The sequence below is a fragment of the Pavona decussata genome, unplaced genomic scaffold (assembly GCF_977016875.1).
Source record: "Pavona decussata unplaced genomic scaffold, jaPavDecu1.1 SCAFFOLD_78, whole genome shotgun sequence".
NCBI classification, from domain to species: Eukaryota; Metazoa; Cnidaria; class Anthozoa; order Scleractinia; family Agariciidae; genus Pavona; species Pavona decussata.
Genome location: NW_028145496.1, coordinates 496,089 through 518,767, shown reverse-complemented (window position 1 = coordinate 518,767; position 22,679 = coordinate 496,089). Strand labels below are relative to the sequence as shown.

At 38.4% G+C, this 22,679-nt stretch overlaps 2 protein-coding genes across 6 annotated transcripts in view; one reads left to right on the top strand and one right to left on the bottom strand.

Annotated features, from left to right (window-relative positions):
• The window catches only part of LOC146476190 (WD repeat-containing protein 89-like), a 25,121-nt gene extending 10,218 nt beyond the window's left edge, over positions 1-14,903 (bottom strand). For 2 of the 4 annotated variants that reach the window (XR_014865656.1, XM_085114722.1), the window contains exons 1-14: positions 14,683-14,903; positions 12,042-12,070; positions 11,438-11,500; positions 9,297-9,381; positions 8,672-8,721; positions 7,685-7,787; positions 6,948-7,032; positions 5,525-5,572; positions 5,011-5,094; positions 4,183-4,269; positions 3,370-3,414; positions 2,803-2,885; positions 1,717-1,822; positions 127-210 (exon numbers count right to left, since the gene is read on the bottom strand). Coding sequence is in view for 3 of the 4 variants with exons in the window: in XM_085114722.1 (XP_084970848.1) it covers positions 127-210; positions 1,717-1,822; positions 2,803-2,885; positions 3,370-3,414; positions 4,183-4,269; positions 5,011-5,094; positions 5,525-5,572; positions 6,948-7,032; positions 7,685-7,787; positions 8,672-8,721; positions 9,297-9,381; positions 11,438-11,500; positions 12,042-12,070; positions 14,683-14,804 (1,074 nt within the window). In the remaining variant the exon portion in view is untranslated. The remainder of the gene's footprint in view (positions 1-126; positions 211-1,716; positions 1,823-2,802; positions 2,886-3,369; positions 3,415-4,182; positions 4,270-5,010; positions 5,095-5,524; positions 5,573-6,947; positions 7,033-7,684; positions 7,788-8,671; positions 8,722-9,296; positions 9,382-11,437; positions 11,501-12,041; positions 12,071-14,682) is intronic. The other 2 variants (XM_085114725.1, XM_085114724.1) reach the window with 2 other exon arrangements.
• Positions 14,864-22,679, top strand: LOC146476189 (transmembrane protein 229B-like). 2 transcript variants are annotated; one of them, XM_085114726.1, is made up of 2 exons: positions 14,864-15,005; positions 21,489-22,679. In XM_085114726.1, the coding sequence occupies exon 2, from the start codon at positions 21,523-21,525 to the stop codon at positions 22,021-22,023; it is 501 nt and encodes a 166-aa protein (XP_084970852.1). In that variant the 5' UTR covers positions 14,864-15,005; positions 21,489-21,522; the 3' UTR covers positions 22,024-22,679. The 2 variants fall into 2 exon arrangements, with proteins under 2 accessions (XP_084970852.1, XP_084970853.1); XM_085114727.1 differs by lacking the exon at positions 14,864-15,005 and adding an exon at positions 15,407-15,780.

Below are 22,679 nucleotides of genomic sequence, written 5' to 3'. Positions count from 1 at the left end.
ACAGCAGTCCAAATTCCTGATATACTCCTCCTTTGTGGTTGATTCAGAGATATAAAGTAGAACTAAAATTTCCGGATGAAAATGCTTACACCAAAAGGAAACGGATATTAACTTAATCACACTCACCTTCCCAAGTTTGCTTTTCTCAGCTTCTTTTGGTTTCCAGCAGGAAATTATCGAGTCCTCACCCCCCGTCAGCAACGTGTCAGACTACGATTAACACAAAATAAGGCCGTTAACACGACACAGACACGGACGAGCTTTCTGCTAAAGACACTGATTCTGCGAGCACATCTAAGCATCCCCCCAATGGCCGGTGTTTGTATAAAGCACGGGAAGGTGACTTTTCATTTCATAGTTCTTTATTTTGCCACAAAGTGAATAAATAAACAGTTTTTTACATGTATGGAATCACATGCCCGTAGAGACATGAGGCTTATGAGAATCTCAGCTTCCGCTTACAAGTATAGTAAATGATACAATAGACGACCAGTTTGTAAAATTCCCCCCCCCCCCCTTTAATAAAACAGGAATTTTGTGATACAGCCCCTCTCTAATAGACGCCCCCTGTATCTAATAAGCACCTCTTGAAAATGAAACTTTCAAACGTAACTCATATCCTTGCTTATTGAGAACAGTTTTTCAGACAAAAACTATGGGTAGCGTTCTCATTACTGAGAGTTGGTAAACTGCTTCCTTCCGTTTGTTCCTTCTCTTTCCGGGAACAACGGTGCAACTCACGTTTCTTGTTCCTGCACACTTCCCAAGAAACGGAGTTAACCTCGATTCTCTCAAAAAAAAAACCCGCTATAAAGTCTCAAGCGTTCAATCAAAACATGTCATGCCAACTTCAAAACGTTCTTTTTTGATACTCTTAGCACAAGCTCACTGCCGATATCTTTCATTCCACCTCTCCAGCGAATTTTCTTTCAAACATTTACTCAGTAAAAATATAATTATTTGAGGTACATAGGGTCACGGAGATTTTGCTGTATGCTGGTCAAAACTGTTCACATTTGTGACTAAGAACCTCTTTTCTAAAATGAAATTACAGTCGGACCTCTATTAAGCGGCCACTTTCCAAAGTCCTGAATTATTATTTTTTTCAGTAAAGTTCTGTATTCGATACCTCTATTTAACGGCCAACCTCTATTAGGCGGCCAGTTTTCAAAGTCCCAAGGGTAGCCGCTTAATAGAGGTCGGACTGTACTCTTAGAGCACTGTGAGGAAAATATCACATGATTTCTCCGAGGAAGAATAAACTACAATCGATGTTTAAAACTTGAAAAAAGTTGCAATCCATTTCCATCCTAACCATCTGCAGCCAGAGATGAATAATACTAGTTTCTGTGCACTAGTAGGGTTATTATTAACAAGACTGAACCATTATTTTGACGTTTTTAATGTTTTTTATGTTATACAGGGCCCCCGTTGATACCAGTCCTGCGACTGAAGGGATCACCCTGTTTAAATATGAATTATTATTATTATTAATTATTATTATTTTTATCCATACAAATATATATTTTGCCTGTTAATAGTGACACTAAAAATAGATGACACTGTCCCTTTTATTGAAAGTAGCCTGTATCATTCATTGGATCCTCCCTTGTAACCTACTAAGTTGGCCTTGTGTCGTGCGGGTTTGTAAATAGAGAAGAGTGAGGAGGAGACCATGCATTTTGATGTTAACGGGTTCAAAGGATTAGCACTCACTTGATGATCCCACTGCAGACATCGCACAACAGCTGTATGGCCACCCATCAACGGACAAACATTCTCAAGCACAGAATCTTTTACCACAAATATGTGAAGTCGACCACTAACAGAAAAAAAGCCAAACAGTTTAAAAGTCTCTCACAATGAAATACTTGTACCGTTTTTAATATATTAACTTGAATAGGTACCGTGCTGTTTCTTCAGTACAAATTTGATTGATTTCAATTTTACAAGTTAAAAAGTGCTCACTGGACAATTGCATAAGTGGCTGCAGCCACCACCTCCTCCCCTTCCGGTTGTGGATGGGGGAAGTTGGGGAGGGGGAGGGGGTGAGGGTGATTGGGGTACTCAGCATTTTTGGTAGAAGTGTGCTCCGAGTTCTCCAACATTTTTTTATTTTAGATGAAAATTTGTCATATTTTATTTCCATTTTCACTCAACTGAGGCAGGATGTTAGCATTTTAGATGTTTATATTGCACTTGATCCCCCCCCCCCCCTTCCCCTAAAAAAAAACGGTAGCAAGACTAAAAAATTGATATAATAAGTGTTAAGAAACTAGAACAGAAATGTTAAAAACATAACTTCATCGATTTAACTGTGAGTAAAATCTTTACTTGCATAAACTGAACACTAAAGCATTATGTTCCAATAAAACGACCCCTCTTTTAAAAATTCCCAGAATGATAACTTTTTTGCGTAGAAGGCTCATGGGGTTGTTCATTTTAGATAGGGCATTTTAAGTATGAAGAAAATTTTAAGGAACTATGAAGCTCAAAGTGAGCTACACTGTATCGTAAAACAAACCGCTGGAGCCTTATACGAACATCAGTTGATTTCGACTAACAAAATGAAAATGAAAGCATCCATGAATAAATGAACAACTTTATAAATGTCTCAAACATTTTTGTCAAGGAAATTTATTCCTCTACTAATTGAGGACACTTAAGTTGCAAAAAATAATATATATACATCCATGGAGGAATGTAGAACCTCGCCTTTTGTTACTTTATTAAACACTCTTGTTTGCTTGTTGAACTAAAAATAAAGTTAATGTATGATAAAGTAGATTTACAATACTGCACCTGTGCGTCCCTCCAATAAAGAAGAGCTGATCTTTCCTTGGATGATAAGCACAGTCAATGAAGTAATTTAGCTGCTCTGCACTCTGCAGATGGTATATTGGATTAATAATTGAGTTTATAACATGTGTGGGAACTGGTCATAACAAGTTTGTTCAAAGAGGACCAACCTTGTCTGGGATAGAGGGGTTATAGATGACATCACCTATCTCAGTCATGAACAATACGGACAAAATTTTATTGGCTTTAAAATTTGCGTTAACACAGAAGTATTCAGCTAGCAAGAGCCAGCATTGCTAGACAAACAAGAAAAAAGAGGTTTAAATCTCATTGTCATGTTTCACTGCAGGATAGAGGGGTGCGGCTATGCAATAAACACACTATCTTTTGAGGTAGCCTGCGAGCAAGCTCTGTAGTAGGTCAGCTGTGAGAGGATATAGTGCGAGCTGCGAGAGGATTGGGGTGGGGGCCCAATGTGTTTGTCATCAAAGAATGGTGCTATAATGTTATTTAAATGCTTCAAGAATATCAAGAATTATTTAATATTCAGGACAACTGAAATAAACTCACCCCATTTTCTTCTCTTGGGTTTTTAAATTCAGTAATCATTTCTGCCTGGAAAAGAGACATAGCTCTAGGCTTTTAGGATTTATACATGCTATATCATGCTTACTTGTAATCTGAAAAATTGTGGAATTCCTTCCCAGACAACAAACTAACTTGTCAGTGTTCCAGATAAGAGAGAGGTCTCAGGTCAAAAACCCGAGAAGCCTGGCTTCCTGACCCGACAAAATGAATGGTAAATTTAAGAAGATTTGGGGAAAATCAGAGCTTTTGACCCCTCAAAATTCTTCATTGACTTGCTGATTTTGAATGTTATCTGGAACACTGCTTGTAATGAAACAAACAAATTTAATTTGAGGGAAATTATAAATTTTAACATGTTTCATCATAATAGTTAAGATGATAAATTAACAGTATTCTTGTATTTAGATTTCTTACATTCTATTTCACATTTTTTTTGTTAGTATTGTATATGTATTTCGTTTTACAGTGTAATTCTACTTGAAGGCATTAGCTTTCAGCTACTCGATCTCGAATTTGAGCGAAAATAAAAATAAAGTAAAATACTTCCTGTGAGACAAACTTGCAAGTACGTGCATGTACACTGTAGATATAATATGATGTTGAAGCCAAATAAGTTTTAACATGGTTTGACATTTGCTTATTCATGATCAGTTTAAACTATTTAAAACACACAATGATCTTTGTTATTCTACAACCATTATGTTTCATTAAATTAACAAAACAAACATATGATTATATTTTGGCTGATTTCTTAGCCTTGAAGTTAAGGGTACTAAATTAGCAAAGGAATCCCACCTCAGGAATGTTCCAGAGTTGAAGCGTCTCTGTATGTGTCAGACAGTAAAGGCTTGTGGAAGTTTGTCCATAATAACCAATTTGACCCTGCAGGTATTAAAAGATACAGTGTCCCGTTAGACTGTTCACAGTCCCCCTATTTTTCCATGGGATTCTCGAGACCGGTATGCCTCGATGGAGCTGCCGCCATCTTGGTTTGTAAAAGCGAGCGCGATCTGGGGAGAGTGTCTAAACTACCGAGGGGAGGGGAGCGGAGTTGGGAGGCGGCGGGAAAAATAGGGATTTTCCGCTTCCCATCCTCTATTTTTTCGCTTCCCATCCCCCACTATACTAACACCCACTCCCGCTACCCTCGGTAGTTTAGACACTCCCCCCAGATCGCGCTCGCTTTTACAAACCAAGATGGCGGCGGTTACATCGAAGTGTACTGGTCTCAAGAATCCCACGGAAAAATAGGGGGACTGTGAACAGTCTAGTGTCCCGTTAAAAGTTTAACACAGCAAAAGCATCTAATCTTGGAAGCTCCTATGCAGAAGTTGTTCAACTTTCTAAAGGGGTGTTCAGTTATAGATCCATCATTCCCGGTCAAAATTTCATAACAGTTGTACATGTATGCCCGACAAACCATAGCAGTACAGTATGTACAGCACAGTACATTTCTTCCAGCATCTGCCAAGACTAAAACCAAAACCTTGTGTTTATTAGTGAAAGTAAACCTTGCTTACTCCCACACATATCAAAAAAATTTACCACAACAGTACCTACAGTGTATAAGGATACTTAATATGCAAATTACCACCACTTTTGCAATTAATAATGTTACCATACCACAGAGGAGTCTGTATTAAGCACAGAATCCAGGCAGTCTTCCTCACTTCCTTTTGATACATCAAACAAACAAATCAAGCCATCCTGCAATTGATTCAAAACATCCATCAGCATGTGTGGTGTAGGCATGCATGAACACTGCAGAACAATACCACTGACCCTTTTCTCAAAAGTCCCGATGACTTACTGGGCTGATTTACCAGGTAAGTACTTTTTACATTATAGTTTGCCGTCAGTCGGTGGTAATGTTCAGTGAAAAGTTCCCTTATTGATGTCTTGCTACCAACATAAAATTGTTCGAAATTTCACTGAATTTTTGTTGAGGAAGATTGTGCAAGTAAAATAGTTTTGGGACCTGGAAAGGTACAGTTGTATCAGGCCTTTTGAGAAATGGGCCCCATTGTAACAATTGACTTTAGTAATAATCTTTCTTCAACAGAAAAACAATCATTTATGTAAGTAAGTACCAATGAAGTTTAATTTTGATGATAAAAAAATACAAGAATATACATACGGTGGAACCAGAAGCCATTTGGTGTGTCTTTGTGGGACTGAACTTGATCTGTATTCCGGTAGGTAAAACACATAAATCCCAGGTAGGTTACTCAGGCATAAACGTGACGGGGGGGGGGGGGGGGGGGGTGTATTTTTTTGGGTCTAAAATTTTCAACTCCTGTATTTTTTTGGGTTGAAGATTTAACCGTGTATTTTTTTGGGTCTGAAAAATCTGCGCGTATTTTTTTGAGTTTGCATTTCCGCCAGGCTAATAGTTCTTACGCCATTTAAGCTGAAAGCAGAAAGAAAGCAGCAAAAAGCAGAAAGGCAGTATGTATACTGTTCTTAAAATTGCATTTTTAGTGTATAAAAGTCATGTATTTTTTTGGGTCTAAAATGTCCAGTCTTGTATTTTTTTGGGTGCACAATATAAGGTCCATGTATTTTTTTATCAGAAAAACTAACGCGGAGAGATTTCGACGTTTCGATGACATCCTGTCATCATTATCAAGAAAATGAAGAAAATTTACATAAGTAAGTAGACAAAACTAAACTGAAAACAATAGTCTATTGTTCTAAGCCAGTGAATCATCAAGTGACCTCACACTACTTACTTATGTAAATTTTCTTCATTTTCTTGATAATGATGACAGGATGTCATCGAAACGTCGAAATCTCTCCGTGTTAGTTTTTCTGCTAAATTTAATAACAAAAGTCAATCTTATATGTATTTTTTTGGGTGCAAAATATTAGGCTCCGTCGGACCCCCCCGTCATGTTTATACTCGAGTAACCCACCTGGGACATAAATGCAGGATCAACACGTCAAATATAAATTTCCTAATTATCGAATATCGATACAAAAAAAAATTATACTGTTCAAAGGCTAAATTTGTACATCTTTGAAATTTCAGGGTCATGAATTCAGCCACACATACACTGTACACTTTTAAAGACACTCCTTACTCGTAATATGGAATTTCTGTTCTTTAAAGTTAAACCACAAATATCTTGGACAAAATGACAGCCTGTAGCTGAGAAAAATGTGAAATTTGCACAATTCATCCACTGTCTGGATTTCCCAAACAAAACACATCTCAAAGTCCCTCCTAGTGATGGATTTCTTGGATCTAAAATCCATTTACTGATTTAAAAAAATAAAAAAAACGTGAAATCTGAAAACTGAATTGCAAAATCTGGATTTGGAGTTTCCCAAACAGGGTCTGACAATATTACAAGTTGTATGTGTCAAAGTTGTTCATTTGGCTGAAGTGCAAAGTATGTCACACACTAACATGTTTCTTCAACAGCTTTCCTACAGCTCCTCAAAGGTGTGAAACAGAAAAGATACACGTTAGCTGATGCAGTTACTGATCATTTGGAGACGGTAAAATGACGGTATGATCTATTACGTTGTACATTCAGTTACAAGTATCATGTTACCTGTGTTATTTCATCATTGTGGGAATCTGTAAAAACTTCCATGTAACTCTGTGAAAGCTTCTGTGCATTAAGTTGCCTTGTATCCCTACAAAAAAGTTGATACTCAGCAGTCAATGTAGGCTCAAAGGAAATTTGATTTCATCCTTCAACATAAACCTGCTCATAATTATTATGAAGTGGTAACAGCCTGCTATGCACTGCACCAAAAAACAGGCAACCTAACATGATTTTATGACGTGATGCATGAACAAGACACAACTTCTGTTAAAATCAAATGTTGTACCTCAAAAACTGGTCCTGCATCTCTTTCCATTTAGCCAATCTTTATGGTTTGTAATTCAAGAAACTTTCTGTGCCAAATGGAAATTTCTCTTTTCATTCCAGGCATAAGGCCTCATTTTCAGTTGCAAACTTCCAATCAAAAAAATTTGATCAAAAATTAGATAAAAAAAAATATGTGACAGCATTGTACTAAGCAAACAACTAGAAACAGAAATTTAGTGCAAGTGGAACATTAAGTTAAAGTGGATCAATGGACAAAGGGTTGTCCACTTGTTCTGCAAAATTTCTGGTACATCTGCGTGTTCCATTTACATTTTGGCTTAATTGTTCATAACTTTACCTCTATCCTGGGTACAAATAATGTAAGCAACCAATTATATCATTGTAGTATTTAAGACCCCTGGAGAGACAATAAAAAAAAATCTTTTAAATAGTTGGAAGAAATGAGATCTTACCAGAGGTACATACAGACATCTTCACCATAAGGCTCTGTAGCACCTGCTAAAGTCTCATCAGAACAGTTCAAACCACATGCAGAAAAAGGGCAGTTGTTTGGACCTATAAAGAAATAAAACAAAAAAAAATCTCTTTAAGTGTCAATGTATTTAACACAGAGCACTAATTGGGGACACTTTCAAAATCAAATTGGAATTTAGAAGTGTTGGTTTTTGAGGAGAGGGGAAAACTGGAGTACCCGAAAAACCTCTCGAAGCAAGAACGCGAACCAACAACAAACTCAACCTATGTATGACGCAGAGTCCAGAAATCGAACCTCCTGCTACACTGGTGGGAGGCAAGTGCTATCAGCACTGCAGAATCCCTGCTCCTGCACTCAAGCAAAATGCACACCAGTATATGTAAAATAATTACAATCTCAGTGTAAATCTGGAAGTTGTACTAGCATTCTAACATGAATTGTGCTGTAATCTGATTGGGATCACTCATCAGTATGCTAATCTATCTGTGATAGTGTGTCGTGAAATGACAGAGACAGTTTTATCCTCAAGATAACGACATACAGTATAATGGTGTAAAACCGTTCATTCCAGTGGAATATTATTGGGGATGAAGGATAAGAACCAACAACAAATTCAACCCACGTATGACACCAAGTCGGGGAATCAAACCCGGGCCACATTGATGGCCGACCATGAGTGCTCTCACCATTGTGCCATCCCTGCTCTCTAAATACTATTTTAAAGTAGGCATTACTAGGTATGTTGCTCCCATAATTATTGAAAGGTCAACAGGCAGCTTAGCAGCCAATAATAAACCTTGTCAGACTACTATAACATTCATGTAACATGCATGTTAGTTATACATATGACATTATTTTTGTAAGTGCTTTTTTCAATACCGAAAAACAAACGCAAAGACTTTCAAAAGTCTCTTTAACTGTGTATTCAATGGAAGTTTTGAGAGAAAAGATTTACAACACTTACTCAGAATTCTGTACACAGGAGCGCCATATCCCTTTCTGGAGTCCCAATAACTGAAACAAACAGTAATGAGCATGACTATAAATCTTTAATTTGAATACAGTTTTAAAATGGTGTCCACATCACAGGGCTGTCAACTCTCCCGGATAATCAGGGAGTCTCAAGATTTTGAACCATATCTCCTGGTCTCCAGATTTATGTTCGTAATCTCCAGATTTTGAGCCGTATCTTCTGGTCTCCAGATTTATGTCTGTAATCTCCCGGATAATTGACAAAGTTTGCTATTTGAATGAGGGCTGAATTATCATTCTTACTATACTATGAGTATGAGTGTCTACAATAACAACAATAACAACAATGGGCAAAGTCGAGTTGGAGTGAGTTAAAATGGAGGCCAATGGTCAACAGAAAAGGTCACATTGAAAGACAAAGGAAGGGGGGAGGGGTGGGTTAGATGCCATCCTCCCCCCCTGACTCCTTTCACTGACCTTAACACTTCATGGTTTTCAAATCTATTAGCACTCATCTGCTGAAATGACAGCAGTCTGTTACAGTAGGTTAATGTATTGAGGTTCACAATGACAACTGTTAGTTTGAATGTTAATAGAAAATAACATTTATCCCACACCTGAGAGCTGTATCAGAGGATGTTGTCCAGAAGCAATGTTCGTTACTATGGCAATACTCCAAACCTGTAATCTTTCCATCATGAGCTATACACATAAATAATAACATGAATGTCACCCCAGAAATAAACATCATTGATAACTTACCTGAGATATATAAATCACTATCTTGAAACTAGATTCTACTATGATTAATCAGGAATGTTGCGGTTCAGCAATTCTTTATAGGGTCTTAGGGAAAGTTTTAAAATGTTTACTGAGGCCAAGTTACTTAACTTTGGTAAACTGTGAAATTGTTTACACTGACTCAAATAACCAATTAAAGAAACCTGTCAAGAACTGCAGTGAAAAAGAAACAGGTCCTGGTACAGTACTATCAGTCAAAATAAATTTCGTGTAGCATCTGGCAAAATCATACCTTGCAATTGAAACTGATTCGATGTGTATCGTTCAAAATTATGCATACTCTAGTGAAGATGTAAATTGGGCAGTTCCAGAAAATATCTTTACTCCCCCCATGGAAGGTTTTTTGTTTTGCACCCTCCCTCTCTCCAGGAAATTCCAGTTTAGCTTTATACTTTACTTCTAAAATTTTGGCTTTTAAGACCCTCCTCCCACTAGGAATTTCTGATGACCTTCCTTGGGGTGGGTATCGATTTTTTCTGGAACTGCACATTTCCCCTTATGTCAGAACAAAACACACATTGGGAACATGTGCCAATACATTATTTTAGTATGTGATATGGGAAATTAAAAAGAGCAGGCCCAGGGATAGATTGCTTCTCTCTCTCTGTAATTTACATGTACATGTAAGTAAAGAATATATCCATTGATTATATATGCTGCAGGTAATATGACATGTTTTGCTATTATTTGAGCATAAGAAGCCAAAGTGACCTGAATGACACCAGATGTGTTATGAAACATGCCAATGCAAGTAGAAATATCTGTCATCTTGACTTTCGTTACTGAACTAAACCATGCCTTTGCATAGCATACTCATTTAGTTAAACTTTACCGCAATAAATTTGCTATTGTTTTGGACATTGTTTCATGGGTATCATCAGATGTTGACACTCATGAAATTTTTAATTATGTCACTCAGTAAACTCAGTTAGACCTGATCTAGATGCCGCTCCACTCATGTGCCAAGCCTAATTGGCTGTCAACCTCACACCTCTTCAAATATGGAGAATATGACTTCGCCGGCCAGCAATAACAAAGCGCCTTACGGAGGCGTCGCATCAAGGCCAAATTCACGGCTTCAGTGGGGGGCGGGGGGGGGGGGGGGGGACCTACATTAGACAGTACCAGAAACAACACTGCGCATTTCAGAAAGTCGAGACTACGACAAATAGCAAACTTCGTCAATTATCCTGGAGATTATACAGACATAAATCTGGAGACATCCGGCTCAAAATCGGGAGTTTACAAACATAAATCTGGAGACCAGGAGATATGGCTCAAAATCTTGAGCTTACAGACATAAATTCGAAGACCGGGAGATACGGTTCAAAATCTGGAGACTCCCAGATTATCTGGGAGAGTTGACAGCCCTGGGCAGTATTGATTTGGTGCGTCAAACATCGTTGAGTTCGACAGGGTCTGCCACATTATGCGACACTGGAGCGGCAGCTGATTCAGACGCTGCTCCTCTCATGTACCAAACCTAATGCATCAATTACCAATTGTTTGTCGGCAATTGTGATTGGCTCAAAGCTCCATACCATGATAAGTCACACATGCAGTTTTACTTCTCTTCTGCGAGGTTTGATGAATTTGGTGTGGCAGAGAGTACACTGTCTCAATCAGTCGTCACTCCTAAGTTGCTCCAGAGTCAAACTTAAATGAATATTAGGTTTGGCACATGAGTGGAGTGGCATCTGGAGCAGGCCTTACCACGTTAAAATGCTCAAGTGCAAACACAGCATAGCGGCAAGTCATAAGAGGCAAAATTGCAAGCTGCAGAAGGTACATTTTGAGAGGGCTGTGGATGTAAATCTTTCTTTAATCATTACCATCTTTCTTTCTCTATTACCAAATGTTGCTTTGTGTGTTCATGTTTACCCTTTGAAATAAAATCATTTTAATTTAATTATGACTACAATAACCCCTGTAATATTAAAAAGTCAAAAATCTTTACCTTTGAAATCTCCACAATAGAGGAGTGTATCCATCTTAAAAAGCTTCACAAAGCCAAGGGGGCCTATAAGAAAGGTGATGATATATTTCTTAACTGTACAGACCTGTATATATATTGACGTCCATGTACTTTGTTGTATGAATTTTGTTTTTGGTTGAGAATTTTTAAAACAGTTTAATTAACATTGCTTTATCTCAGATTCATTATCATAATTTAGAACAAAATTAAGGAAAAATATGAAACATCAATCTGGTTTTGAAAAACATTTTTAAAACTAGGACCAAATTAAAGTACAACAGTAACACACACATTCAATCTTTTTCAATTCACAAATTTGGTTGACACTGGCAGGCCATGCATCTATAATAATTATAGGACAGCAATAGTTTTTAGAATCTTTTATTCTTTGGAATAATTATTATTCCAAAGAACAAAAGATTCAATCTAAAAACTATCGCTGCCCTTAAACATTGCTACTTACCATCAATATTTTTAAACCTTTGCAACATTAAACTTGGTTAAGAAAGATAGAAATCAGGGGAAAAAAGAGAACTGTCAAAAACAATCGAACACTAACATATAAAGCACAGTATGCAAAACTAACCTCCTGCTGCAAAAACATCACGCTTGGGGCTGTAATAGAATGCAGAATATTAATCCAAAATCAACAAGCAGTAACCATAAAGAAATAATAGAGTGAAAAAAATTATCTTTTTCCAAACATGTATGAACATAATATTGTAATATTTTGTTTGTTTGCTACAGTTAAGTTCCCAAAATAGTAGGAGTAGTTCAAAAGAACTCCAGCTACAGTAACAGTCTAACAGTCCCTAGGTTAACATCAAAGAAAATTAAAATGCGTGTTGCTTTTGACACACAAACACCCCAGTTTGATACTGGAGCCATTCTGACTCATTGTTGGCTATAAGAGGTAACTGACAGTTTTACCAAATCTTAAAATGTGTTGGTTGACAATGCGTAAGATGTTGGTGACTTGTCAGTCAGCTGTAAATAGTACAGCTGACTGACACGTGGTTAGCAGGCTATTGGTTAGTTAATTGCTATTTAAAACTTCTCTAATGTCCCTTGACAGTTATCTGTCATTAGTCTGGCAGAGAACTGTTGGCTGAAAGTTAAATAATAATAACAATAATAATAATAATAATAATAATAATAATAATAATAATAATAATAATAATAATAATAATAAATAACCTTTATTTACCCTCGGCAGTGTTTATAGCACAAGTGCTAGTGGGGCCGAGCATAAAACTTCACAAAGAAATAAATTAATTGAAAATAACATGGTTAAAAATCCCAACTGGCAGGAGGCAGACAAGCTGGCTATTTACAAACGCGGCCGAGGAGTTGAACTCGGGGATACCGAGAAACAATGCCAGCTAGCGGTCAGAGCGGGACTTGATCTCGGGGCCTCCGGATTTCAAACCAGGCGCCCTAACCACTAGACCACGCTGCCTGACGTTCATCAACAGTTGACTGACAGATTAACTGGGTGGGAGGGGGAGGGGGCAGCTATTCTTCACTATTACTGTAAAATCAGCATGAACAGCTTTTAGTACAAGTACAAAGCACAAGAGAATTACAAAAACAACAATCCATAAAATCTACAGCTTCAAATCTGTAAATAACCTTGTCTTAGATACTACAGTTCTGCTTCCTGGGTAGGAATCAACCATCTTAAGAGAAATAATTTTCAGAGATTTTTTCCACGTTGTCAGCTTTATTTTAAAAGTTTTCAAGACCCTGCTAATCTTTAGGACAGTGCCTACTATTGTTAATGCACAAACGTTCTGCATATCTCATGATACTTAGGTTTCGTATGGGTGGTGGTTATTAAAAACATTGATATTTTTGCGTGGCTTAGAACTATTGCGCCGATCAACTCGAAACACTTCAATATCCCCCCCCCCCCCTCCCCCGGGCAAACCCCGTGCATTTGAACTTTTGAAGATTGGATCGTTCAAATTCCCGCCCACTCAGGCCAAAATGGTGTTCAAATGCCCTACCTTATCGTCGGATTTGTCTGTCAAATGCCCCTCCTAATGAACAATCGTTTTCAGCTCCTGTCATGAGTTACTACAAAAACCACAACAGTACTTTAACATTGAAACTAATGATTGGGAATTGAATTTATCAAGTCGAACAATGTCAATTAGCAAATGTAAGCTGTTCTAACTCCGAAACATGGCAAAGGTTGTTTAACGAGAAATACATACATGTAATAACATATTTAAAATGAGTTAGCCGGATACGTAGACTGTTCGAGTGGCATGGTATTCTGCAGTTTAAGCCAAAGCGGTGGTTTTTCATTCGACAATGTTGTTTTTTTCTTTAACAGTTCACTGCTGTTTTATGGCTATTCTAAAAACCTCTGCAGACACAAATGCGGGACAAATGCGCAGCTTGACTCATTGTATAAAAAATCTACATCGTTTATATACAATCTATAACAATAATTAATATTTAAGCACTCTCACTTTTGAAGACCTTTTTTGTAAGCTTTTTTTGCCCCCAAAAAAGCGATTTGAAACCTGACACTTCCGGTTCAATTTTCCCCACCCCACCCAGGCAAGGTCAAATTCCCCACCCCCGGGAAGGCCTTACCCGTCAAATTCCCCACTCTCAAGCACAGAAAATAGTCAAATGCCCGGGGTTTGCCCGGGAGGGGGGGGGGGGGGGGGGATGTTGAAGATTCGATTTGATCGGCGCATATTGGGGGAAAGCAGAACTTAGCAAGTGCTTTTGGTATCCAAAAAGAAAATTGGGGGAACCATGCATTTTTCAGAGATAATAAAGCTTCAATTTAGAAAAAAAAAGCCATACATTGCTTTGTATTTTACTGCTTTTAGAATACTAATTGTTGCTTAATTATCTCTAAAAATACGTGGTTACCCCCAATTTTCTTTTTGGATTTCCATAGCCCTTGCTAAGATCTGCTTTTCCCGCATAGCCATAAACCGCGCAAAAATACTTCGGTATTAGAAGGCACCGTCCTTGATATATCCTTTCTATGATATAAAAAATTAAAAACTCGATTATAATTCGAACGGTAACATTTCCGCATAGCCCCATACATTAATTATGCCGTGTTTGGAAGAGGGTTGTGGTATGACAGTGGTACATGTGTAATTAATGTATAGGGCTGTGTGAAAATGTTTCCAATTATTTAGCTTAAAATGTTTGCAGATGTTTTCTCCGGCAGTAGCTTAATTTAAAAACGTCACCTCATTGATAGATGTGTTATGTACCACAAATCATCGTCTTTAGCTTCTTGAGTTAACTTGAGGCGATGGTGGAGGTCAAAGCCACCAGGAAACGGTGAATTTTGAGGATATGTACTAACCATTTTATATACTGTCCGTGTCGTGTTTTCTAAACTCTAGAGGCCAAAGAGGCCGCCATGTTTGTAAAAAACCGAGAGGAGTCTGAGCAGGAGTGGTGCCTAGTCTCACGCAATCATTTTTGTTTATTAAAATTTGGCATTTATTTTGCCCGCAACAGACCGTGAGAGTGACTCTGCAGAAACGCTGGGTTTTTATTCCAAAAGGTATGTACTAATATGTAGATGATTCTCATCTGTTTTCACGTAAGAACACTTGTACTTTTTCCAGCAAGTTGATTTTTTTTAGCGAATGTTTTCGAAAGTGATGTAATCCCAGGAATAAACAACGGGGGTTAGGAATGATTTTGGCGCTCTACAATTCGCTGTAAGCTTATTTCCTCGAATAAGCTGATAGGATGGACAACGTTTTTTGTCCATAAAGAGGGCGATGGTCTTTCTCTGTACGCTATTATTTTAAATTGCTTGTTTTGAAAGAAAACAAAACAACTCGACAGCCGATGTGACGAAACTGTTTGCATAATTGAGACCACGTAGGGAGGCTATCTTCTCTACTGCTGAGAATAAAGCTTTCTTAAACTACCTGATCTGACGGAATTAGAAGTAAGCTTACAGCCATCGAATCATTTGAGTATCCAAGGTGGCTGTTTTATTATTTATAATTTCAAGGCGTAGCATAAACACTGCCCAGTGACCAATGATCCGTAAAGTTTTCCGCCTAACTGGCGGGGTGTTTTGTCTTGTAAATAGATTTCAGCACATTCAAAGGAAAGTTTGACCAGTAAGGTCTGCAAAGTTACAGCAGTCACGAACTACGTTCTCTTTCACTACACAATTGTTACTGACCAGGACCTTGGGAAATGCAGTCCTTTAAAACCAATTTTAAAATTGAGCCATTGCCAAAACTCTTAAACGATACTTGAAAAGCCATAGTGGTGTACACTGGTACAAACTGAGGCCGAAAGCCGGACAGCTAGGACAGGTAAGTTTTTATCTCCGACATTCAACTAACCAGTGACTAACCAGGGCGAGTTTTACAGTTCACTGTATCAAGAATATCCTATTCGATTTTGTGGAATAAATATTTCATCATGTTTCATTCTTAACGCAAGTTTGGAGTGAATGATAAGAAAATTTCCCAAAATAACACGCGGTTTTGTTGATTAGGCAATCGCGGAACATCCCGTGGAGCACCTGATTAAACACAACGATAGCCGCTCAAAGAACATGAAGACAGCAATCCGGCGCGGCCCATCATATTATCATACGAAATCATGCCAGGCAATACTGAGAACGCGATTACACACACTTAGTATCAAGAGCCATGTTTGACATTTGACATTTTATTATTTAAACTCAACTCTTACTGTTTATACATAGGTGCAAATTGCAAAAGTTGGAAGTATTAAAACATATAATAACACGCAGCTCAAAAATACGATACCACGTTTACGATCACTGAGCAGTTTTTTTTTTCAGACACTGTAGCCTTTGGGAATGCCTGGCAACAGTAAAAAGGTCTAAACTAAAAATAGTTAGAGTGTGTGACATTGTGTTATTTCGAAGGAATTGTTTGAACGCTCGCTTTTCTTATTCAGTGTTGGCAGAGCTGAAAATTTCAAACAGGCCGTCCTGTCTGAACATTGTTGAAAGGTTTAAAAAATGTTGAAAACTTGTTGAAATAGACCGTTTAGTAAAAGCAGATTTTGGTCATTTTTCTTTCAAAGTAATACGAGGTATAAGGTAAATTTCTGGTTAAATTATAGAGACGTAAACAAATGACTCGCCTACGCGCGAGTTTTAGGCGGGAAAGAACTGGAAGCTGTGCGCTTGCAAGCGCGCGACGGACGCTGAACATTTGGCGGGAAAATGTGTGATAAGGCCTCAACATTGCTTCAACCGTTTGTTGAACCGAATGTTTGAGCACGTTAACTAGGTCGTACTGAACATTGTTGAAAGTTTTAAAAAATGTTGAAAACTTGTGGAAACCGTGTTGAAACAAATTTAAATTGGTTTAAACTTTCATTCAGCATCGCTTCAACATTTCGGCTTTTCTTCTCGAAAAATTTGGATGGTGCTGAAGCCGTTGGCTGTCGCAGAAACGCAGGCGCGCTGAGCCGGTTTATTTAGAAATTATAGCCGATGTTGAAACCGTTTGAACGGACTCCACACAAAATTGTATTTATTTTAAACATTTTGTCCAACATTCTCACGAATAAATAAATGTAAATATATGAAACATATATTTTGAACTGCGGATGAACTGGATGAAAAATCAAATAGAAGAAAGATCCTCGCAGTTACTACGCAACTTAAGCAGTTGCGAAAAGAAAGCCTGAAAAAAAAAAATCAGGTCTGAACGGGATTCGAACCCATGACCTCTGCGATGCCGGCGCAGTGCTCAAGCAACTGAGCTATCAAGCAAACTGGAAGCTGGTCATGTTGTTAGTTCGTAATATACCCGTGAAGGATGAATAAATAAATGTCAGGCGCGTAGGAGGGGGGGTTCGAGGGGTTCGAACGAACCCCCTTTGAAGATCAATAATGGCGGAAGAAAACCTTTTAAATAAAGTTTCTCTGGTCAAAATACATCAACAAAAGAAAAATAGAGACATAAACCCATTCTTCAGGCCTTATGTCTTATCCTCCGACTTTGATTTTATCGCAACCTTCATCTGCGCCTACTCCTTCCTCTCCCATATGTCGGGTCTCACTGTAAAGCCTTCAGAAGAAAAAAAACGACATCTTCAAAGCGTTTTCGATGGTATCTGAGGTAAAGGCAACTTACAAACGTCTTCGCACCAATCTTCCCACTCACTTTAACGAGATCTACGATCTAGCTTTAGCCATGGCAGAGAAAGTAGGAGTTGCTCCCACAGCGCCAAGGATTGCAGAACGACAGAGCCCTGGCTCTAATGCATATCAAATATGATATGCCTGTCAATCTTGTCTAGATAGTCAATTTGTTCGAAGGCCTACACCCGAGAATGATGCAGTTTACCAGCTTGGTGTATGACTATCAGCGGATCGAATAGCTATCAGAACTTGACAGGGCGCAGAATGTACATTGAACTTTCTTGTTTAAGTTGAAGCAAATATGCCGTCGAAATGATGTATATTGCTTAAAAAGCTGCTGTAAAACAAAGTTGTGATTTGCCTAAAATGGGTCTCAAAATACAGGAAATGAGGTTTCTGGGAACCTAGATTTTCAAAAATTTCTGGGGGAGCATGTCCCCGGAACCCCCTAGTAAGAGCGCCTCCGGCGCTCAGTAAGATTTGGGGCTCAACGAACACCCCTATCGAAACCTTAGCTACGCGTCTGAATGTAAATATATGAAACATATAGTTTGAACTGCGGATGAAAGATCAAAAAGAAGAAAGATCCTCGCAGTTACTACGCAACTTAAGCAGTTGCGAAAAGATCAACATCAACATGAAAGTTTGTAATATACCCGTGAAGGATGAATTGCGTAGTAACTGCGAGGATCTTACTTCTATTTGATCTTTCATCCGCAGTTCAAAACTGACATATGTTTCATATATTTACATTTATTTATACATCCTTCACGGGTATATTACGAACTCACAATACATGTATGACCAGCTCCCAGTTGGCTTGATAGCTCAGTTGGTTTTCAGGCTTTCTTTTCGCAACTGCTTAAGTTGCGTTGTAACTGCGAGGATCTTTCTTTCATTTGATTCTCACGAATCTCGGTCAAATGTTAACTTGAAACCGTTTAAAAAACAGGGATAACTGACTAAACTGAGGAGATGAGAAAGAGAAATCAGTTCCTCGGTTCTTCTCTCATTAGACTCATACGGTTCAAGAAGAAACATTTGTGAATTATCATTCTTTTTTAACTTTCTCACATTAAAGACCATCTTTCGGTTGCGGACAGGAAAGTCAATAATGAATCCTATCACCCCTTTCTTATTTTTAAACTTTTATTTGAGCAGATTTGATTCCCTCAAAATTGATCTAGTCGTAAAATTGAATTAAGAGATAGACAGCAGAAGTTTCATTTCATATTTTTTCATATTAGTGGCGCGTCTTCTGTCTTGATTCACGGTCTGCTCTTTCCTAATTTTCTCTTTTTAGTCTATCATGGTCTGTTGTATTCACTTGGCTATTTTCTCTTCTCTTCGCTTCCCGTGTTTTCCGTTCTGCTCTATCCTGTTCGCAGTGCGAGGAGCTTTCTTCTATTTGATCTTTCATCCGCAGTTCAAATATATGTTTCATATACCGTATTTTCTCGATTAAACGCCGGACCCCGATTAAACGCCGGCTCCGTATATAAAACGCCGGGTCAACACTGCCGATTTTTAAATAAACGCCGGGTGCGTTTGATTGGGGCCCCGGCGTTTATTCCACTAAGCGATGGAAAGCAGGAGTTCACAGAAAGGGCCGCGGCATTTTTCAATGCGCTGGAACAAGCCACTCCTGTAGATGAAAATGACCCCTTTGCGGATTTAGAGCCAGACATCTACGAAGAAGAACCTAATGAAGTTGTGGTTTTCGAAGATTATCATGTATACTTAAAACTTAAATAATTTGCACACATTGGCTGACACAAACGAGGAGCACGTTGGCGTCATTACCGTTTATAAACTTAAAACTTTGTACTCTTATCATTTACCCATATTATTGTTTATGTGCTGTTTGTTAGTGACACAAATCTTGATTGCAACATAGTACACATGCCGTATGTAGAGTACCATAATATTGTAACTTCGGGTAATCCAGGGAAAAATCGTCCAGCACTGACAAACTGCTCCTAGGTTTCAACCTGGAAAAATGGCTGAAAATCGCATTTCGTTAACCCTTTCCCTACCAAGTTTTTTGGCCTATTTTTCGAAAACGGTAAAGAAAAACCCAGCTTGCTAATGTAATGTACCGTTTAAAAGGTCTTGATGAGTGTAATTCATTTCTGAAATCAAGATAACTGAAGGGAGTAAGGTCTTTGATAGAAATGGTTTTAAAACGAAAAAATTCAAAACTACAAAATTTCACTGATCGACTCATGTGATAGGTACAGTTAGTCTCCCTCGCAGCCGTTTTTAGTGTCGTCACGCAAGGAGGAGCGTTGCGTGACGACACTAAAAACGGCTGCGTGGGAGACTAAGGTACAGTCGACTCCCGATAACTCGAACCCTCGCTAACTCGACCCTGGCGCTTAGTAGACTCTTAGTCGAACCAACATCGATTTCCCGTGAATTTCGTTCATACATTTACTGTATTTTTACCCTCAGTAACTCGAGCCCTCGATAACTCGAACCTCCCGCTAACTCGAACCAATTTTCATTTCCCTTCAGGTCGTTTTGTATATAATTTTACCCTCGATAACTCGAACTACGTTTTTCAAGACGTGACAACAAAAAAATACAATACTGTAGAGCAAAAAATTGAATTTATTTGAAACAACCGATCGCGAGTATTCTTCCAGTCAGTCCAGTTCAGGGTCGTTTACATTTCATCCCCATTTCCATTAAATTTTTGGTGTCCCTTGAAGTGCAGTGCGCATGGCACTTGCATACCTTCTCCATCTCTGCGGTTAACTGCCTTTCCAGTAAGTAATTCCATGAACTCTGTGGCAGTACCCGACGTCCGCATTATCTGGTCTTCCCCTTGTGTTTTGCAAGTATTGTTTTGTTACGTTACGTTCTGTTTGCGGAGTATGTAGTCAAGAAACATTTATTTCCTTACGATTATGATTAAATTTAATTAAAATGTACAGTACTGTACATTGTATGAATAGAAGTGCACATAGACACCGTTTTTTCATTAGTAGAAAAAGCGATAGAAACATTTCATCACATACATACAGTAATTAAATTAAATTAAATTAAATTAAATTAAAATGTACATTGTATGAATAGAAGTGCACAGGATCATCGTTTTTCCTTATTTCCGGTCATTTGTTCTCAACTCCCGGTAACTCGAACCTTTTTCTATTTCCCCTGAAGGTTCGAGTTATCGGGAGTCGACTGTATACCTCAAAACAGTAGCTTATTTTGCAGCTTTTGACGCATAGAACACTCTGAGATATGTGAGAGTCTGTAAATGCATTAAATGAAAATATTCCACAAATCATAGGGGTGGTAAACCACATCATAGATACCAGAGGGTACCATTTTTTCTTTTGAAATGCAAAGATCTTTCCAAGACCAATTTGCTGACAAAAGTTCGCTGTAGTTGAACAAATACTGACCAAGTTATGACTTAAGGACCCACTATAGTGGGTCTCGGTAGGGAAAGGGTTAATAACCGCCGGACCCCGATTAAACGCCGGCCTCGAAAAGACGCCGGATCAAAACTGCCGAATTTAATCGAGAAAATACGGTATTTACATTTATTTATTCATCCTTCACGGGTATATTACGAACTCACAATATGACCAGCTCCCAGTTGGCTTGATAGCTCAGTTGGTAGAGCACTGCACCGGCATCGCAGAGGTCATGGGTTCGAATCCCGTTCAAGCCTGAAATTTTTTCAGGCTTTCTTTTCGCAACTGTTGAGGTTGCGTAGTGACTGCGAGGATCTTTCTTCTATTTGAACTTTCTCCCGCAGTTCAAATACATGTTTCATATATTTACATTTATTTAACAACAAAATATGTTGTTGGCCTTGGTTCGATATAGAAATGGCAGAGTTTCTTGACCTCTAATAATTGCATGTATCTTGTATTTCAGCTTTCCTGTATTCGTGTGAACCCCCACATATCTCATGGCAGTTAATCCTTGGTTTCGGGTTCTATTTTACGGTATGCTTGGATTTTCGTACGAAATTATCTTCACTTCCCTCTGGGACTTCGTATCGTCGAATTTCACCAACTTCAAGTTCACTGGCTACTCATCTATATGGTCTTTCTTCATATATGGAACGTGTAGTTTTTGCGGAGAACAAGTCTACAAACAGACAAGGAAACGATTATCGACACTTTTGCGCGGACTAATCTACACTCAAATGGCGTACACTTGGGAATTTATTGGCGGCCTCGTTCTGAATCAATTTTCCGCGCGCACCTGGGACTACACTCACTACAAGTATGACGTAATGGGTTTGATCGCGTTAGAGTATGCCCCGCTGTGGTTTTGCAGCGGTCTTTTTCAAGAATATTTCTACGAATATCTGTTGACTTTGACTTGGCAGCGGTCTGGAAAAAACCTAGAGACAAACGAGGAGAATTCATGGGTGGAAAAAAATGGCAACTATAAAATAAACTGAGTTGATATTGAAAAAAGTAGGATTTTTAACAGCGTTTTGTTTGAACAGTAGCTTAAGGTACGGTCTTAATTGAACTTTAATATTATTATCCTAAAATGCTGCTGCAGGATAACATGCAAAGATTATCGTAAGACTTATTATTTAATTGATCATGAAGCGCTTTTCATTCGAGCTCTGACCAATCACAGCAGACGTTAACAGTGCCATAAACCAATCAGAACCCGACACGCTCGAAGCCAATAGGAGCACGGGAAATAAGTGACAATTGGAAAATTCGTGGTACAGGAATAACAAGTTTCCACAAAATGTTTAAACGCACCGCATCGTTCACTGGTAAATGATTTTAAGAGGGTTTTTCAGTATTTCGCGGAGTGTTCCCTCGGTTCTTGCCTAGTCTCCTGGCAAAGCCTGGAACGTATAGAGTGTAGGCTGAGTTTTCAGAACTGGAAATGACTGGTAAAACGTTTGTTTGTCCAAATACGTAGCTATAGAAACGAGGCGGATCCATTGAAATGCAGAGAAGTCGTTAGACCATTTTATACATTTTATGTGGGAACAATTTTAAAAAAAGAGAAAAAGAAAAAAATTGAGTAGTCGATATACAAAACTAGAAGTGTCATCACACGGGCTCTCTAGAATAAAACAATGTGACCTTG

Coding starts and splice junctions, on each gene's coding strand:
- LOC146476189 (XM_085114726.1), top strand. CDS start 21,523: ATGGCAGTTAATCCTTGGTTTCGGGTTCTATTTTACGGTATGCTTGGA.